This window comes from Cucurbita maxima, unplaced genomic scaffold, assembly GCF_002738345.1.
Source record: "Cucurbita maxima cultivar Rimu unplaced genomic scaffold, Cmax_1.0 Cma_Scf00005, whole genome shotgun sequence".
In the NCBI taxonomy this organism is placed as follows: Eukaryota; Viridiplantae; Streptophyta; class Magnoliopsida; order Cucurbitales; family Cucurbitaceae; genus Cucurbita; species Cucurbita maxima.
In genome coordinates, this window is record NW_019272021.1 from 1,985,072 (window position 1) to 2,001,251 (window position 16,180).

The 16,180-nt window shown below is 34.5% G+C and overlaps 2 protein-coding genes across 2 annotated transcripts; both read left to right on the forward strand.

Annotated features, from left to right (window-relative positions):
• Positions 1-76: 76 nt before the first annotated feature.
• On the forward strand, positions 77-9,106 carry LOC111479971 (glyoxylate/succinic semialdehyde reductase 2, chloroplastic-like). The gene is made up of 12 exons (XM_023124905.1): positions 77-279; positions 1,796-1,868; positions 2,157-2,222; positions 5,599-5,674; positions 7,100-7,155; positions 7,402-7,486; positions 7,616-7,676; positions 7,958-8,010; positions 8,106-8,176; positions 8,273-8,345; positions 8,461-8,565; positions 8,643-9,106. Exons 1-12 carry the CDS (start codon positions 234-236, stop codon positions 8,805-8,807), a joined length of 930 nt encoding a protein of 309 aa, XP_022980673.1. The 5' UTR covers positions 77-233; the 3' UTR covers positions 8,808-9,106.
• A 1,422-nt stretch (positions 9,107-10,528) lies between these two features.
• On the forward strand, positions 10,529-15,367 carry LOC111479963 (putative hydrolase C777.06c). Its single transcript, XM_023124895.1, has 12 exons — positions 10,529-10,733; positions 11,172-11,296; positions 12,042-12,154; positions 12,318-12,359; positions 12,930-12,985; positions 13,160-13,236; positions 13,715-13,834; positions 14,339-14,415; positions 14,518-14,581; positions 14,667-14,717; positions 14,806-14,854; positions 14,977-15,367. Exons 1-12 carry the CDS (start codon positions 10,580-10,582, stop codon positions 15,093-15,095), a joined length of 1,047 nt encoding a protein of 348 aa, XP_022980663.1. The 5' UTR covers positions 10,529-10,579; the 3' UTR covers positions 15,096-15,367.
• Positions 15,368-16,180: the final 813 nt, after the last annotated feature.

Below are 16,180 nucleotides of genomic sequence, written 5' to 3' on the forward strand. Positions count from 1 at the left end.
TGAAGTAGGAACCCAAACCACTAAACGACGTCGCCTCAGTTCCTTTAATGACAGCAGCTGGCTTCCCTCGCCAATTAAATGCGCTCTTTTCACAGCCTTCGGTCAGTGAAGTTGTCCATTTCCTCAACACGGAAATATCTGAATCACAGTTTGAAGCATCGCTGATGCAGTCGCGCGGTTCCCTCGCCTACGATCTTCGTCTTGTAGCATAGCGAATAGACTGCAACTCCAATATGTCAAATCTTGACTCTTCTCTTCCGGATGCGACTGCGGCGGCCGGTAATTTTTGCTCCTGCATTTTGTTCCAGAAAATTTGTAGAATGTAATAGGATGTTTTTGTGGTTAGCTCGGATTATACGTAGTTTGGAGCTGCATTTTCTTACTTGTTGCGATCTTTGAGTTGAGTGTGCAGTGTTGGAGATGATTATGATCGGATTTTTGCTTCAGTAGAGCTGTGATAGTGGTTGGGAATTAATGTGAATAAATTTGTCCTTGTTAGATAGAGTTGATAGTTCTCGTTTTTGGCCTAGGGAATATAATAGTGATCAGCAGCTGTTGGAGTTCTTATCAATGTTTCGTTGGTTGTGCCAATCTTTCTAATATTCTCTACCAAAAAATACATAATGTTATTGGGAGTTTTTGTAGCTAGTTCGGTTTACGTGTAGTTGTTATGTTAGTCAGAGGTGCATTTTCTTACTTGTAGTTGCGATTTTGAGTTAAGTATGCGGTAGAGATAATTAGGATCATTTTTCTGCTTTGGTAGAGCTGTGATACTAGTTGAGAGTAGATGTGAATTCCTTGTTTGATAGAATGGATTGGATGGTTCTCGTTTCTGTCCTTCGAAATATAGTAGTGATCGGCAGCTGTTGAAGTTCTTATCTACGTTCTCTTGTTGTGCCAATTTACTTTCTGTACCAACAAAGACATTATGTAATTGGAGGTTTTTGTTGCTAGTTCGACTTACATGTAGCTGTAAGCGGAACTGCATTTACGTTGCGATCTTAGATCATTTTTCAGCTTTGATATCAGATGAGATTTGTTATGAATAAACCCATCCAAATTAGGAAGCATTAATCGTTCACGTGTTTTCCTTGAAAATTAAGCAGTGAATGGCAGAGTTGGAGTTCTTATCTCTGTCTCTGTCGTCGTGCCAATCTTTGAACTGTGCACTTAAAGCAAATCTCATAGCCGGAGATAATTATGAAGTGGAAACTGCAATTGCTTGATTTTGGATTTAGTTTGCATAATAACGAGGATAGGAGCGGTAGATTGTGGAAGGTGAATTTGAAAGTTTGGTGAAAGCATGTTCGTGATCATTTTTGAGAAAGGCTTTGACGATTAACGAAATAGAGAGATTTTAAGGCTAATGCTTTGACGAGCGTGACTATTTGAATACGCCTTTCCCCTGCACTTTTGAGACTTGAGTTTCAGCTTTTAGTTGAATCCATTTTATGGGATTTTCTTTCAAAGCTTCGACGTACAGTCAGTGATGTTCAAATCTTCATATTCGTATCAAACAATTTGCAAATAAAGCTATAGAAGTCCTGGAGAAGTCTGGATTGAGTGGACATAGCGATTCAATTAAATTTTACTAAAACGATGAAAATGATTTGTTTTCCGCTGAAAACCAGAACGCAACAAGATTAGCAGTTCAGTGATATCTTAATTTTGGAGGCATGACTTATAGTTTCACACTTTCGCTCTGGTCTGCCCATTAGATGTTTTTGTTCTCGTTTCCTGGAAAATTCACTATCTAGCAAACTTAACAGATCTCTCTCACCTGTTGTGTATGCAGAAAAGCTGCGCGTTGGTTTCCTAGGTCTTGGAATCATGGGTTCACCAATGGCAGAGAATCTTGTAAAATCTGGGTATGATGGATGAAGATGCCTTTTCTTTTGTTTTTCCCCTCTCGATCCCCCTTTTAAATCTGTATCATTAACTAACAAGCGTTTCCATAGTATAGGTTGATTTAGTTATAATCGCAATGTCATGTCCTTTTTTTGTTTTAAAAATTATAGAATTTCTGCCTCAAGAACTTAGAGTAATCGAGTTGAAGAAAACCGATAGCACATGCTTTATTTACTTGAGTTAGTTTTCTCTTGCTATCATCTACCCATACATCTTTTTAATATGTTGTCTCTTTTTGCTTGTTGTAGATATGATGTGACCGTCTGGAATAGGACCAAGAGCAAATGTGATCCTCTTATCAACTTGGGTGCAAAGTAAGTTCTTGATGTCTGCATACCTAATACCATTATGCCAACAAATTGCATACCATTTGAGGTATTTTGAGGAATTGATTTCCAAAATACATCTGTGATGTGGTTAGACATTCTTGGAGCACAGGACAGTGATAAGAATTTTATTTAGTGCTTGGGAAAATAGGATTTGAGAGGGAAGGAAAAGGAGAATTGGGGGTAGAAACTCAGAGAATTACTTTCTCAATCTCGTAAAGTATTTGTGTCTGGCAAACCAGGAAAGGAAACATATATTTCATTGAAGTGAATGAGATATCCAAGACCCCTAAAAGAAATTATGAAAAGAAAGTACCAGTAGCTCTGATAGTGTGAGAATAATTAGAAAGAAAACTATCTAGAACTCCAAAGAGAAGCAAAAGTGAATTCTAGTTCTAAAGCTCGCAAGGATCTAAACAACAAACCGGATATATGCTTCTATTGCATTTCTCATTAAATATTCTAAAAGGACAAGTATGTAATGGTATTCAACTAGAACGCTTGCTTTCTTTTCAAGCAAACTCCTCAAAGATAAAACAGGACTTTCTCCAACTGAGAAAAAAAACATAGAATTCATTTTGAAACATCTAAAACGATCCACCAAGCTTTATTGAAATACTTTAGAGTTGAGGAACAAGTGATTCATATAACCTTGAGAAGATTTGCATAGCAAGTAGTCGTTCGGCTAGACACAAACGTTTGGATTCCTTTTTTTGTACTTTTTATCACTAGGATTTATGCGGGAAAATTGACCAGAGAAATTTTATCCTCGGAATACATGATATGATCCGAGTATGGGTTGGTTAGTTTTGTGAATGGTCCTCCAACCGACCAAACTCTTTTGTCCTCAATGGAAGAGGAGAACCCACCATCTAAATATTCCATTCCTTTTCTATTTATTGAAGAATTATAGGTTTCGTTTATCTTTATCTTTTTATTTATTTATTTATTTTTAATTTCTTTTTCAAAAATATATTATCATATGGTTGCCAATATTTTAACAAATTTAACCGTAGTAAGAGGTAGTTGATATTTTAACTAATAAAACTTTACTTTAGTAGGAAATATATATATTTTTTCTTTGCTTACGTTTTATTTATTTATGTATTTCTTAGATTTTAAAAGCTTATCACAATCCAGATAAAAATGAGAATGATTTTTTAAAAGGAGAAATAGATTCCATTAATGAATAATAAAAGGAATAGATAAAAACAAAATAATTTTATTTCTGTTGTTTTAATAATGAAAAGTGTAATATATCACACTAATTTGAAAAAATAGGTCAATCAGCTTCAGAAAAAGATATGTGGATAGTTTTAACTTATCTTAAAAAATTATTTCTTTACCTCCATCCACAGATTTTGTTCGAGTCTTAAATTACATAGCTTCATAAGTTATTCTCTTTTGGAAGCCGTATCTCCAAAAATATTCTATGATTTGTATTTAAAGGATACAAAGAACTTGAAGTTCATAGATAAGTTCATTTCTGGAACTCGTGTAAACCATGTTGGAGAAATAATCGGCTCATATTTACTTGTTCCGAGAGACCGACATTTTTCTAGTTACAAAATTACACTTACCCATAACATTCCATGAATGAGAGAAATAGTAACAATGCCTGTCGTTCCGTATTGCTCTGATTGTTCCATAGATCTAGCAGTTTTCGAAATACTAAACTGAAAATAGACATGCATTTTAAACGAGTTCTCGAATAATGTGTTTTAATAGGAAACGAAACTGTTTCAAAGTATCCAGTGAAAAACAGAAAAGGGGAGGCTATCAGATCCCTTTGAAACTAGAAACAATCGGTCAATTGGTTGGTACCCTTGAAGTGTTATAATTAAACAGGAAAAATTAATTACAAAAATATCTAGATAATGAGCCCGTGCAGAAACACCCAAGGAAACAAACTTTATGATTTCCATCCCATTTGTGAACTAAACTTGTCTTTAAAATATGGCTTATTTGATGAGAAACGCTAACCAATTAAATTTAAGGATCCTTCTAGATCATACATGTTAAAACTTATAAATCAAGACAATTCCATCCTAAGGAAGAATGCAAAGCAGATTACGAGAGTAGAGAAAACTTATTTCTAAACTCAAAATTCAAATCACTCCATAAAATAGCCTGACCAAGACTATTTGAATGGTCCTAGTAGGTAAATCTAAACATAAAATATGTAAAGTAAGTTTCTCTTTAGAAGACTCAATTTTATTGAAATATCATGATAACAAATATGAATTCTAAAGCAATAACATGAATGAATATTTATAGACTTGAAAATAAACCCTAGAATAACCTATGGTCATGGTAAGATTCTAACTCTCAGCGCTCATCAATACTATAATGATTGACTGTTAGCTAAATTATAACTTAAACCTGCTTGTTTCTGGAAATGAGTGACCTGCAAAGGCAATTGACTTGTGTGGTTGAAATTGGATCATGAGAAGATTGCGTAGATGAAGAGGAGACTTTCTCCTTTAGGATTTTTTAGTTCCCCATTAGAGAAAACAAGAAGATGAAAAGAGGAAAGCCGTTTAAAGAAGCTTTGTGGAGTGAATATGCTAGCTATTGGCTGTTACCAACTACTCTATTCTTAACTACACAACGTTGAAAATAATATTGTAAAATTGAAAAATATAATGAAAGCTCCTTAAATCTAAGAATTAATATCCTAATTGACCGGCCTAAAATTTATAATATATCCAAGATTAATTGAAACTCTACTTAAAAAAGTGGTTTGAGGTACTTAGTTCGTAAATTGAAGTTTGATTTATCGCAATCGAGTTCATTAACTACAACTTTATTTTGTTGTCATTTTGGAACAACATGTAGGTACAATCTCTCATCCACTAACATTGAATGTTCTAGAATATTCATTGCGATTTGTGTTAACTGTCTAGTCCATTCTAAAACGTTTTAGAATCTGGGTTCGTTGAGAGCGTTAGAGTAGATAGTTCATAAAGGAATGGTTCGAGGAAGTTCTGAATAGCAGCTAGATAGGCAATGACTAGATTGACATAATTACTTCTGTGTTGGCTTTTCTTCAAATTTAAAAATCACTCCATATACGTCATGTCCATTAATGGGATATTTTAATGAATTGCATTTCAATTGTTATTTGTCCTTGATGTGCTGCATTTTTCTCCCATACAATTGTTACTGTAAAACAGTAGCTGTTCTTACACTCTTAGTCCTCTAAGAAACTCCTTTCTTTTCCTTTTATTTTTATTGTTATTTTCAATCAATCATTTTGATTGACGTAATTATGTGCTAGAAATCTAGATTCTTTTGAGTTTCACTCGATTCTGGTATTTTACTCCGATGCTTCAATTATAATTGAACAAGTCCGCTGATGCAGATATCAGCCTTCTCCTCAGAAGGTGGCAGCATCTTGTGATGTCACATTTGCCATGCTTGCTGACCCTGAAAGTGCAGTGAGTATTTTTTTATTTTTTTATTTTTTATCTTCTATTATTAGACTGTTTATTATTATTATTTTTTTTTTTGTTGTTCTTTTCTTGATAGGAAATAAATTCATAGATGGTATTAAATTTACAAAAAGGGAGAATTCCCATCCAAATGAGGTTGAAATCCTACACCCCATGTTGAACTCAAGAAATTTAAGAAGCTTATTTCAGTCTTCTAACTTTTTTTTTTCAAAGGAGGAAAGTTTACTTTGATTCCGCCCATTCTAACAGGAATGTCGATGTATTTCCTCTCCTTGTTTAGGATCTCAGTTTCAGTCAATAATTCTTTGGAGAAAAGTATGCGAGCCTTTCTTTGGGAGGGGGTAGACGAAGGTAAGGGTCTCATCTCGTGGATTGGAGTGTGGTTCAAGCCAGTAGAGCTCGAAGGATTAGGCATTAGTAATTGTAAGATGTGTATGAAGCCTTTTTGGCTAAGTGGATGTGGCCCTTCCCCCAAGAATCTTAACACCCTTTTGCACAAGGTTATTGCGAGTAAACACGGTCTTCACTCTTTTGAGTGGGAGTTTGAAAACACTTCCACACAGTTGCCCTTCTGCTTTTTATTCCCTCGCTTATACCATTTTTCTCCAAGAGACTTCATTTGGTGGCCTCCGTCTTTTCCTCCTTCGCGGCTTCCTCCTCTAAACTAGTTTTTGATGGTCGTTATTTGATATAGAAATTACTAATATTTATGTCCTCTTATCTTTATTAGGGGATTTTTCTATTTTTCCCGGGAATACGGATCGTTGCACTTGGATTTCTAATCCTTCTAAGGAGTTAACATGCAGTTTATTTATTTATTTTAACTGTTTGGTTATTCCTTCCTTCTCCCGTTTTGAAGTTTTTTCCTCGCTGTGGAAGGCTGAAATCCCCTAAAAGGTTAGAGTTTTGTCTGGCAAGTTCTTCATGGTAGAGATAATCATGGATCCGGATCGAATTACGGGAAGGTCATCTTCATAGATAGGCCTGCAAAATTGTATCATTTGCAAGGGAGTACCAAAGGACCTCGATATCTTTTATGGTCTTGTGGTTAAACTTTGATTGAGGAGTTGTTGCTTCATCCACCCTTTAACAAGAAGGATCGTTTTTTGTAAATGGTTGGCATTTGTGCCTTATTTTGGAGTTTTGGGAGAGAGGAACAATAGGGTGTTTAGAGGTTGAGAGCAGTCATGTTGCATACCTCCCTTTGGGGCTGAATGTTCAAGGGCTTTTGGGATTATCCGTTAGGTTTGATCTTGCTTGATCGGAGCCTTCTTCTTTAGCTTGACTTCTTTTGGGTTGGTTTTTTTGTCTGCCCGCTGTATTCTTTTATTTTTTTCTTGGTGAAAGCTCGATTTTTATAATTAAAAAAAAAAAAAAAAAAGGTTTAACAACTTGTTCTACCATTTTCAGTTGGATGTTGCTGTGGGAGAAAATGGAGCTGTGAGTGGATTGAGCCCAGGAAAAGGGTATAACTGTCCTTTCATTTTCACATTAGAATATCATCTTTTCACTTTGTCTTACTAAATTTTGCATCTGTTATCTAGCGCTGGAGCAAATTGCGGTAGTGTTTTTTTTTATTTTTATTAAAGCTTTCTCCTGCCTGCCGACCTCCGTTGAGTTTTCAATATCTTCATTTGAATGCTTCCACGAAGTCCTTCGATTTATTTTAATCATCGTGTAGACATTTTATCGCATCCTATTGCCACTGGCAGGTATGTGGATGTATCAACAGTTGATGCTGCTACTTCTAATTTGGTTAGTGCACGTATAAAGGATACGGGAGCTCTGTTTCTGGAGGTAGGATAATATTTATAACCAAGCGTACTACGAGCAGTTACCAATTAGAATGAGCATTCCAGGACTGCTTGCCGGTGTTCATACTGTAATCATTGACATTTGAACGTACTAATTGCAACTGTTTTCTAGGCTCCAGTTTCCGGCTCCAAAAAGCCTGCGGAAGACGGACAACTTATATTTCTTACTGCAGGTCAGTAATTTACATTATAAAGGGATTATCATATTATCACGAGTCATATTAATTATAGAGAGATTCTATTCACATCGTAAACTTTATACAAGAGATTGCAGTAGTTTGTAGCGAGTGCAGAGGAGACTATTGTATTATCATCGAAATTCCAACGTTGAGCTGTATAGAGTAGATTCATCAATTACATTTATCCTACTGCTTTCTTTCTGTGCCGTCTCCTATGTATCTCATTTATCTACTGTAAGAAGACTAGAATAATAATGTAGTGGTTCCATCTTCAGGTGACAAAGCTCTGTATGAAAGAGTTGCTCCGCTTCTGGACATCATGGGCAAGGTAATAAGAAATTTAAGTTAATTGACTTACTAATTTGGTGAAAATTGCTGCTTCTTTCTTCCATTCTTCCGTTTGTACATTTTATTTTCATATAGTCAAAATTTTATCTTGGGGAAGTCGGAAATGGAGCTGCAATGAAGCTTGTCGTCAACATGATCATGGGAAGGTTCTGTCCCATATTTTATCTTCTAATTTCTATTTGGCATTGCTGCGAGTTAGTATCTTGACAATAATTTGGTAATTATTTTCTAAATATTTGTAGCATGATGGCGTCATTCTCCGAAGGATTGCTTCTAAGTGAAAAAGTAGGACTTGACCCAAGCATCCTTGTACAGGTATTCCCCAGAACAACAATTGGGTTTTAGTTTATTCTCAATGCTTAAGCCTGCGAAAAAAGTCGAATGATTATTCTGGCCCAGATTGAAGTGTAAATTTTTGGTGTCGTTACAGGTTGTTTCACAGGGTGCCATTAGTGCACCAATGTATTCACTCAAGGGGCCATCAATGATTCAATCCCTTTATCCAACTGCCTTTCCTTTGAAGCATCAACAGAAGGTAATTGTTTTAGTTCTAGCAACTCTATACAAGTCTTGTGTATATAACTTAATTCTCACGTGGCCAACTGTTGGCAGGACTTGAGGCTTGCTCTGGGTTTAGCGGAATCCGTTTCGCAACCCACCCCTATTGCTGCAGCTGCAAATGAGGTATACAAGGTAGCGAAATCTCATGGACTCGGTGATCAGGATTTCTCAGCCGTCATTGAGTCGTTGAAATCAAAGATGCAGCAGCATTCATGAACCCAGTAATCAAATTCTCAACATTTCACTCCTCATTCGAAACTGTTGCACGCCGTTTAGCTTCAATAATATTGGATTATAGGTCATTTGCAATATCAATAGGAAGCACTTCCCTCTTGAATTTTGTACCTCTGCGTGCTGTTGTGTTCATTTCTGGTAAATCAGATAGTTAGAACATTACCTTCATCGGTTCACGTGCTATTTCATAACTTTGGAATGTTATTAGATTGGATCAAAATTAGATAATCCAATAATACCAATCGTTCATTCCCATTGGAATGCACATGATAATTCAGATGGAAATAGATGTCATTGCAACACTGAGCAAACATCTCCTTAAAGTTTTTTTTTCTAAAATTTTGTAATTAATTATTTAATTTTTAATGATAATTATTGAAGATTATGTAAAAAAAAAAAGTCTAAAATGTTGGATGTCTTAATACTATTGGCACATTTCATTTTGTAATGTTACAATGCGTATATTATAATGAGTTTGTATAATACTGTAACATAAATATTTTATCTTTCTTTATGATTAATATTTCACATGATATCATATACAACTCTCTTAATTGTAAGTGGGTAATGAACTTCTACCTATAAACGCTTGACCTTTGAGATTTTTGTAGTCAATTCAATAAACTTGCCATTTTGAAGACTTACCAAATAAAGATATGATAACCATAAGATTACAAATGGAATTCACTCATTTTCATATAAGATTAAATAAATGAATAATTTTCATGAGCCCACCTTTTCACTAATTCCATATCGACTTAGTTTACAATTGATAAGCAAATCATTTATTAGATAATTGATGGTACGAAAAAGTAATTATAGGAATAAAATAATTTTTTAACTTAATAATTTTATTTGTGTACACAATTTCACTATTATATTTAATAAATAAATAAAAATTAATCAAACATTTTTAATTAATTAATTTTATATCATTGGAATTTATAATCCAATAATAACACTAATACCCCATTCTTTTCCTAGTGTTTACCTTCCTTCCATTCTTATCATTTTTCTTTCTCCTTAACGTTCAAATATAATAATAATAATAATAATAATAATAAGAGTATTGATAATAGAGACTTCGTGCAATAATGATGATGACACAGAAGAATGAGAGACGAGAAAAGAGAGGAGAGAAAAAAAAAGTGTCACGTGAGTTTTAGGAACCAAAATATTACTATATTGAAAATGTTAATGCTACTGACGAAAAGTGTAATTTTCTCATAAATAAATAATATTATTATTTATTACAAATTCTAATTTACTCATGGAATACAATTCTAATAAACATATATCTCACCAAACAACGCCATTATTTAATATAGACGTACAAAATTTCTTGAGTTCGGGTCGAAGATTTGAGTATATATATGCTCTATAATATGATAAACTTTCTTTAGGTCGCTTATACTCCACTTAATTCTATATCATTTTTTTTTTGTATTATAGTAATCAAATAATAAATTTTTTCTTATTCCTATTGTTTCGATTATTGGTTTAAAAAATATGCTGTGTTTTCAAATAAAATAAAAAATTGAAATGAAATGAAAATAATTTTAGTATGAAATAAAATAAAAGGGGTGATATATTTTTATTTATAAATATATATTTTAAACCAATATATTAATATTATTTATATATTAATTAGAAGAAGCACTTTTGGATTAAATCAGAAAAAAGTGCCTTTTTTTTCATTATTTCCATCAAAATCAAACCGCGTTTACAAGGATTTGGTAATCGAACTCTTTCTCATGGTTTTGTTTGTGGGTACGACTCTTCCCCCCACTTCTATGGCCTATCTGGCCGCTCTCACAACCCGAGTTCATCTTCCAACCTCCTCATTTTCGATTACCAGGAAAGGGTTTTCTGCGTTTCGACATATCGCCCGACCTCTCCTTCAATCCGGTGAGCTACATTTCTCACTGTTTGCTTTGATGGATATTCGATTCTGCTATATGATCTCTACGCCCTCTTTCGATTTCGATTCGATTTTCTTCACTATCTCTGCTGTTTGTGTCGACAATTTATTTATTTTCCACTTCAATTGTTTTGTATTCACGAGTTGTCAAGCTGGGGATTGGGGATTTTGCATGGCTCACTGTACTTAAGATTCTTTAGTACTTCACATTGCTGTAGTTTCATCTTATACGGCACATTCGTTTTCTGAGTTTTCAAGAGGAAAATTGTACGAGATTTTCCTGATTACTCTCTCCTACTCTATTTTGTTGATCAACTGCGAGAATTGAAATTAGGCCTGATGTGGAATTGAAATTAGGCCTGATGTGGAATTGAAATTAGTGGGTTTGCATATTATGTGTGGTAATTCTTTCTTTGTATCTACAGTTTCTGGTGGCGACATTGGACAGCCGTTATCTGCCAATGAATCAGAAATTATATTTACAGGTTCGGGTACCAGCGAAGGAATCCCACGAGTCAGCTGCCTGACTGATCCTGTAAAGAAATGTCCGGTAGGTTATTCAATTTCTGAGCTTAAGTGAACGTGCTGATTATTGTCAATTGTTTAGTAGTGGCTTAAATTCCTTCCGAATGAGACGATCGTAAGAATGAAACTAATGGCACCTACTAGTAGTGGACTTAAATGGGAAGGTATTGTAGGTTACAGAAATGTGGGTATGTGAACTTTGTGTTTAGTTTATAGGTTTATGATTTTTCAAAGTCAGTGTATAGTATTAAATTTGCTTTTCATAAGTACAGGTTTATGTACTGAGTATATGTAGATTGTAGCATCTATGTGCAGCCGAAACCCACAACTAGTAGATATTTTTCTCTTTGGGTTTTCTCTTCGAGGCTTCCCCTCAAGGTTTTAAAATGCGTCTGTTAGGGAGAAGTTTTCACATCTTTATAATGAATGCTTCGTTCCCCTCTCCAACTGAGGTGGGATCTCAAAATCCACCCCCCTTGGGAGCCCATCATCCTTGTTGGAACACCGCCCGGTGTCTGGCTCTAATACCATTTGTAACAGCTCAAATCCACCACTAGCAAATATTGTTCTCTTTGGGCTTTTCCTTCAAGATTTTAAAACGCCTCTATTAGAGAGAGGTTTCCCCACCTTATAAGGAATGTTTGTTCCACTCTCTCACCGATGTGGGATGTCACAATAGACTTGACTTCTTAACTTCAAGTTATTATCCTAACTCATGATCTAAACAACCCTTAACAGCATTTTATGATTTTCTTATTTATTTATTTTAGGTATGCTTCAAAGCTGCAGAACCGGGCAATAAAAACAGGAGGCTTAATACCGGTATCCTAGTTCGATATGCTGGATCTTCTGGAACTCGTAACATTCTTATCGACGTTGGGAAGTTAGTATATTATTACCTTATGGTTTTATTTCTTAGCCTATATTCTGTACATTAGTGCCTTTCTGATTCTTTTTCTATAATCATGGGAACTAGGTTAAAAGTTTATCTGCTGTTGCAATATTTGGATGGTGGCTGTTGTGACAATTCTATACTTTTCGTGCAGGTTTTTCTACCACAGCGCTCTCCAATGGTTTCCAACATTCGGGTCAGTAATTGGTTATTTAATTATTTATTATTGTTATTATTTTTGCTTAAGTTCAACCTTTTCTATAGAGTAAACTTAGGTAGCTACTTGGTTGCTCGTAATGCTTGGTTAATGAAACTAGATTAGGGGGGGTCTAGATGCACTTCTATTGCTAAGAGCGTTATAACCCAAGTTAATTAGTTTTATGTTTATTTGTAATTTTTGAAAGGGAAATCTGTAAACTCATATATCTTGTAAGTCCATGAGTTCAATTTTATCGTTCCTCTGTTATAACATGGAAAGTGAAGTGGTCTATATATGCCAAATGAGGATCCCATTTCCTTTCCCTTGGGGTGTTCGAGCAGAAGGTACCAGACAGGAAACCTTCTTTCGCGTGCCATTTCAGATTCTGTTTCAATTGTTTCAATGCGTAGCCATTTGGCTGTTGTATTCAATTAATACGCTACATTTCAAGTTGTTGTCCTGTTTATATATTTGAGTATGACATAGTGTTGCTTTCTAACACGATCTTATGCCATTCTCGTTTTAGTATGATTTTTGTCTGATCATAACTTGTTGCATTTCTGCCAGGATAAGAACAATTGATGCGGTTATTATTACTCATTCTCATGCTGATGCAATTGGAGGTCTCAAGCATCACCTTGCAATCTAATCTTATTTTAGATTATAATAAAAGTTGCAATTCTAGAGTACATTTTTTTACTCCATTCCTTCATTTTTATATAAACTTCAAACTAATCGTTGACCACTGTTTCTTTCTCTTTCTTTTTTTTTTTTCTTTTTTTCCTTTTTACTATCAGGTCTAGACGATCTTCGTGATTGGACAAACAATGTCCAGCCTTCCATTCCAATTTATGTGGCTCAACGTGATTTTGAGGTTTAAATTTTATAGTTTAATTCCTTTTTTTTTTTTTTTTGTATCCATGTTCCAAGGTATTTCACTTTTTTAAGGCTAAATTATATAATATTCCAAGTTTTCCATTTGTTTTAAAAATACTTTTGTTCTTTCAAAAGTTGCAATATTACCCTTGACTTTTCATAAACATTTCAAACTACCATTGTAGTTGAAATCCTTTAGAATATCTACAAAAATTGAGACTTAAAACGATGTGACGTGACCTAGAATGAAGATTTGAATTGCCACACCATTTTCGGTCGCCTCCACATGTCCCAATTTCCACCTTAATGGATTTATACTCCAAAATTAGTTTTGAAACGTTTATGAAAGTTCAAGAGTAATAGCTTAACTTTTGAAAGAACAAGGACATTTTTGAAACAATGGCAAAGTTCATGGGTATTTGTTATAATTTAACCCTTTTTTATTTGATAAATTATATATAGTGGAATTACTTTAGGTGATGAAGAAGACTCACTATTATTTGGTAGACACAAGTGTGATCGCACCTGGTGCTGCAGTTTCAGACTTGCAGTTCAATATCATACCTGAGGAGCCTTTTGTAGTCAGCGGTTTGAAGGTAGGAATTGTACTTTTGAAGGGATTTGTTTTTAAGCCTCCAAATTCTTGAATGGAATTGAATTTTATCACCAGCTTGTTTGCATGCAATGTTCAATTAATGAAAGCAGAAAATTCCTCAGAACATTTTCATTTTATTCCTTATTAATCTTTTGTTTTTCATTTCACTTCTAATGAACCTGGCAGTAAAACGGCACAGGTTTCTGATTTGGGATGATTTCCCAAATCCTAGAGCTGTATGTAGGATTGTTCATCTGAAAAAACGATTATGGTTTTGTTTCAATCTTCATAAAAAAGCATACAGGTCTATGATGTTGGACGATTTCCCAAGTCCTAGAGCTGTATTTAGGATTGTTTATACTTTATCAAATTAGTTCATTACAGTATGGAACAGAAGTTAAGTTATGAGAACTGGCGAAGCTTTGAAAGTCATGATTATTGACCTGAAATGCAACTCTCAAGTAATTCTGATAGCTATTTACTCATTTTCGTTCTCTCGTTTCAGGTTACACCGTTACCAGTTTGGCATGGTCGTGGCTATCGTTCGTTGGGTTTTCGATTTGGGAATGTTTGTTACATTAGGTAAGTAAGGAAAATAGGCTTCTCCATCACAAAATTATCTCAGAAGCATTAATCAGCTTAGGATTAACAAATACTTGTCTGCTTTTCTGCTTTTGTGGGCAGTGATGTTAGTGAAATACCTGAAGAAACTTACCCACTTTTGAAAGATTGTGAAATTCTCATAATGGTGCCTATCTCTTTCTCTCTTTCTTCCATTAGAAACAAACATAAATCTAAAAGAGAATAATAGTTATGATTCGGTTCACTTTCAGGATGCGTTACGCCCGGATCGATCTTCTTCCACCCACTTCGGGCTTCCAAGAGTAATTCTTGACATTCATTCTATGTTTCCTAAGCATAATAAACTAAAAGAAAGAGAATCAAAGTTTGTTGTTCTTCTTTTTCTTTCAGGCTTTAGAGGAAGTAAGGAAAATACAACCCAAGAGAACTTTATTCACTGGTATAAACTGCATTCTACTTGATTCTACTCCTTTTATCGATTGAATTCATTGCTGTAAATCTTTTATCTTTGTTGATTTACAGTCTCTGGTTTGAACTTAACTGAAACTATTTGATATGAAGGTATGATGCATTTAATGGATCATGATGAAGTAAATGGATATCTGTTGAAGCTGAAGGAGAGTGAAGGTGTTGATGCTCAACTAAGCTACGATGGGCTTCGAATATCAGTAACTCTCTGACCTTCATATTAACATTTTATTACTTTTTGCATTTTGCCCCATTCATTGTTTCACTAATTTTAACCATATCAATAAAATGATATTCACCTATATAACATACAAATACAGGATTCTCTAAACCCATGACCTCCTCTTTGTTCTGACTTTCTTATGGTTTTCTAGCCCTTCTATTCTGTAATTTTCATTATATTGACACCATTGCTTTGGTTGGGGTGAATTTTGTATGACTTTTGTTCACTCTTCTGAGGCTCATAACTTTTGGTGTCTGGTTATAAGAGTCGAATTTGATTTTCGTAATGATAAGGGCAAGTTTCGGAGTGCCAAAATCACTTTTGTCTAAATGTTTTTGTTAAAATCACTCCATATAGTGATGTTTGGTACTTTGTTGACCAAAAAAACACGTAAGAAAACAATCATTTATGCTTGAAGAATCACGCCTCAGGAACACGAAGGTGGAGATTTGAACTTCTAATTTCTTCTGGAGCTTCTAAGCTAGCTAAGCTAGGGAGCGGCGAGCAGTACGAAACTCTCATTAATCAAAGGGCTTTCCAACAAAGGGCGCTTCCCGTTCTTTCTATTATCCCATTTTCTTTCGAGATAGGCAGTTAATACTAATCTAATAAGTTCAATCGTCGTTGTTTGACCAATTAGCTTGAACACCAGACCGCTCGTGCTCGCCCCCGTAACCACACAGGCTTGTCGTAAATGAAATGGTTTGAGAAATAGATCTAAGTAAATACAAGCACCCTACATACATTGGTGTTTTTTTTATTCATTAACTTATTGGGATTTGGGTCCCACTCCTTTGACAACGTGGCAATCCGACCCTATAAATTATTTTGTATTAATAGATAAATGGTGAGTAGGTAGCCGAAAAATATATTTTTATTATTTTTAGTTTTAAAGTAATTGAGGGTAGGTTGCCAAGAATTTTATAATAAACTTTGAACTTTTCATTAATCTTCATCTTAATTCAATTTCCCTTCAAAAATAAATAATTTGGTGTAAGATTGAATAACCTTATACGTTCATATAAGATCTTTAATTAAAGCTTATATGTTCCATATACCTTATTATTTAATGTG

Coding starts and splice junctions, on each gene's coding strand:
- LOC111479971 (XM_023124905.1), top strand. CDS start 234: ATGTCAAATCTTGACTCTTCTCTTCCGGATGCGACTGCGGCGGCCG. Junction 7,156..7,401: donor GGATTGAGCCCAGGAAAAGG/GTATAACTGTCC, acceptor TGCCACTGGCAG/GTATGTGGATGTATCAACAG. Junction 7,677..7,957: donor ACTTATATTTCTTACTGCAG/GTCAGTAATTTA, acceptor TTCCATCTTCAG/GTGACAAAGCTCTGTATGAA.
- LOC111479963 (XM_023124895.1), top strand. CDS start 10,580: ATGGTTTTGTTTGTGGGTACGACTCTTCCCCCCACTTCTATGGCCTAT. Junction 12,360..12,929: donor CAATGGTTTCCAACATTCGG/GTCAGTAATTGG, acceptor CATTTCTGCCAG/GATAAGAACAATTGATGCGG. Junction 13,237..13,714: donor TGGCTCAACGTGATTTTGAG/GTTTAAATTTTA, acceptor GAATTACTTTAG/GTGATGAAGAAGACTCACTA.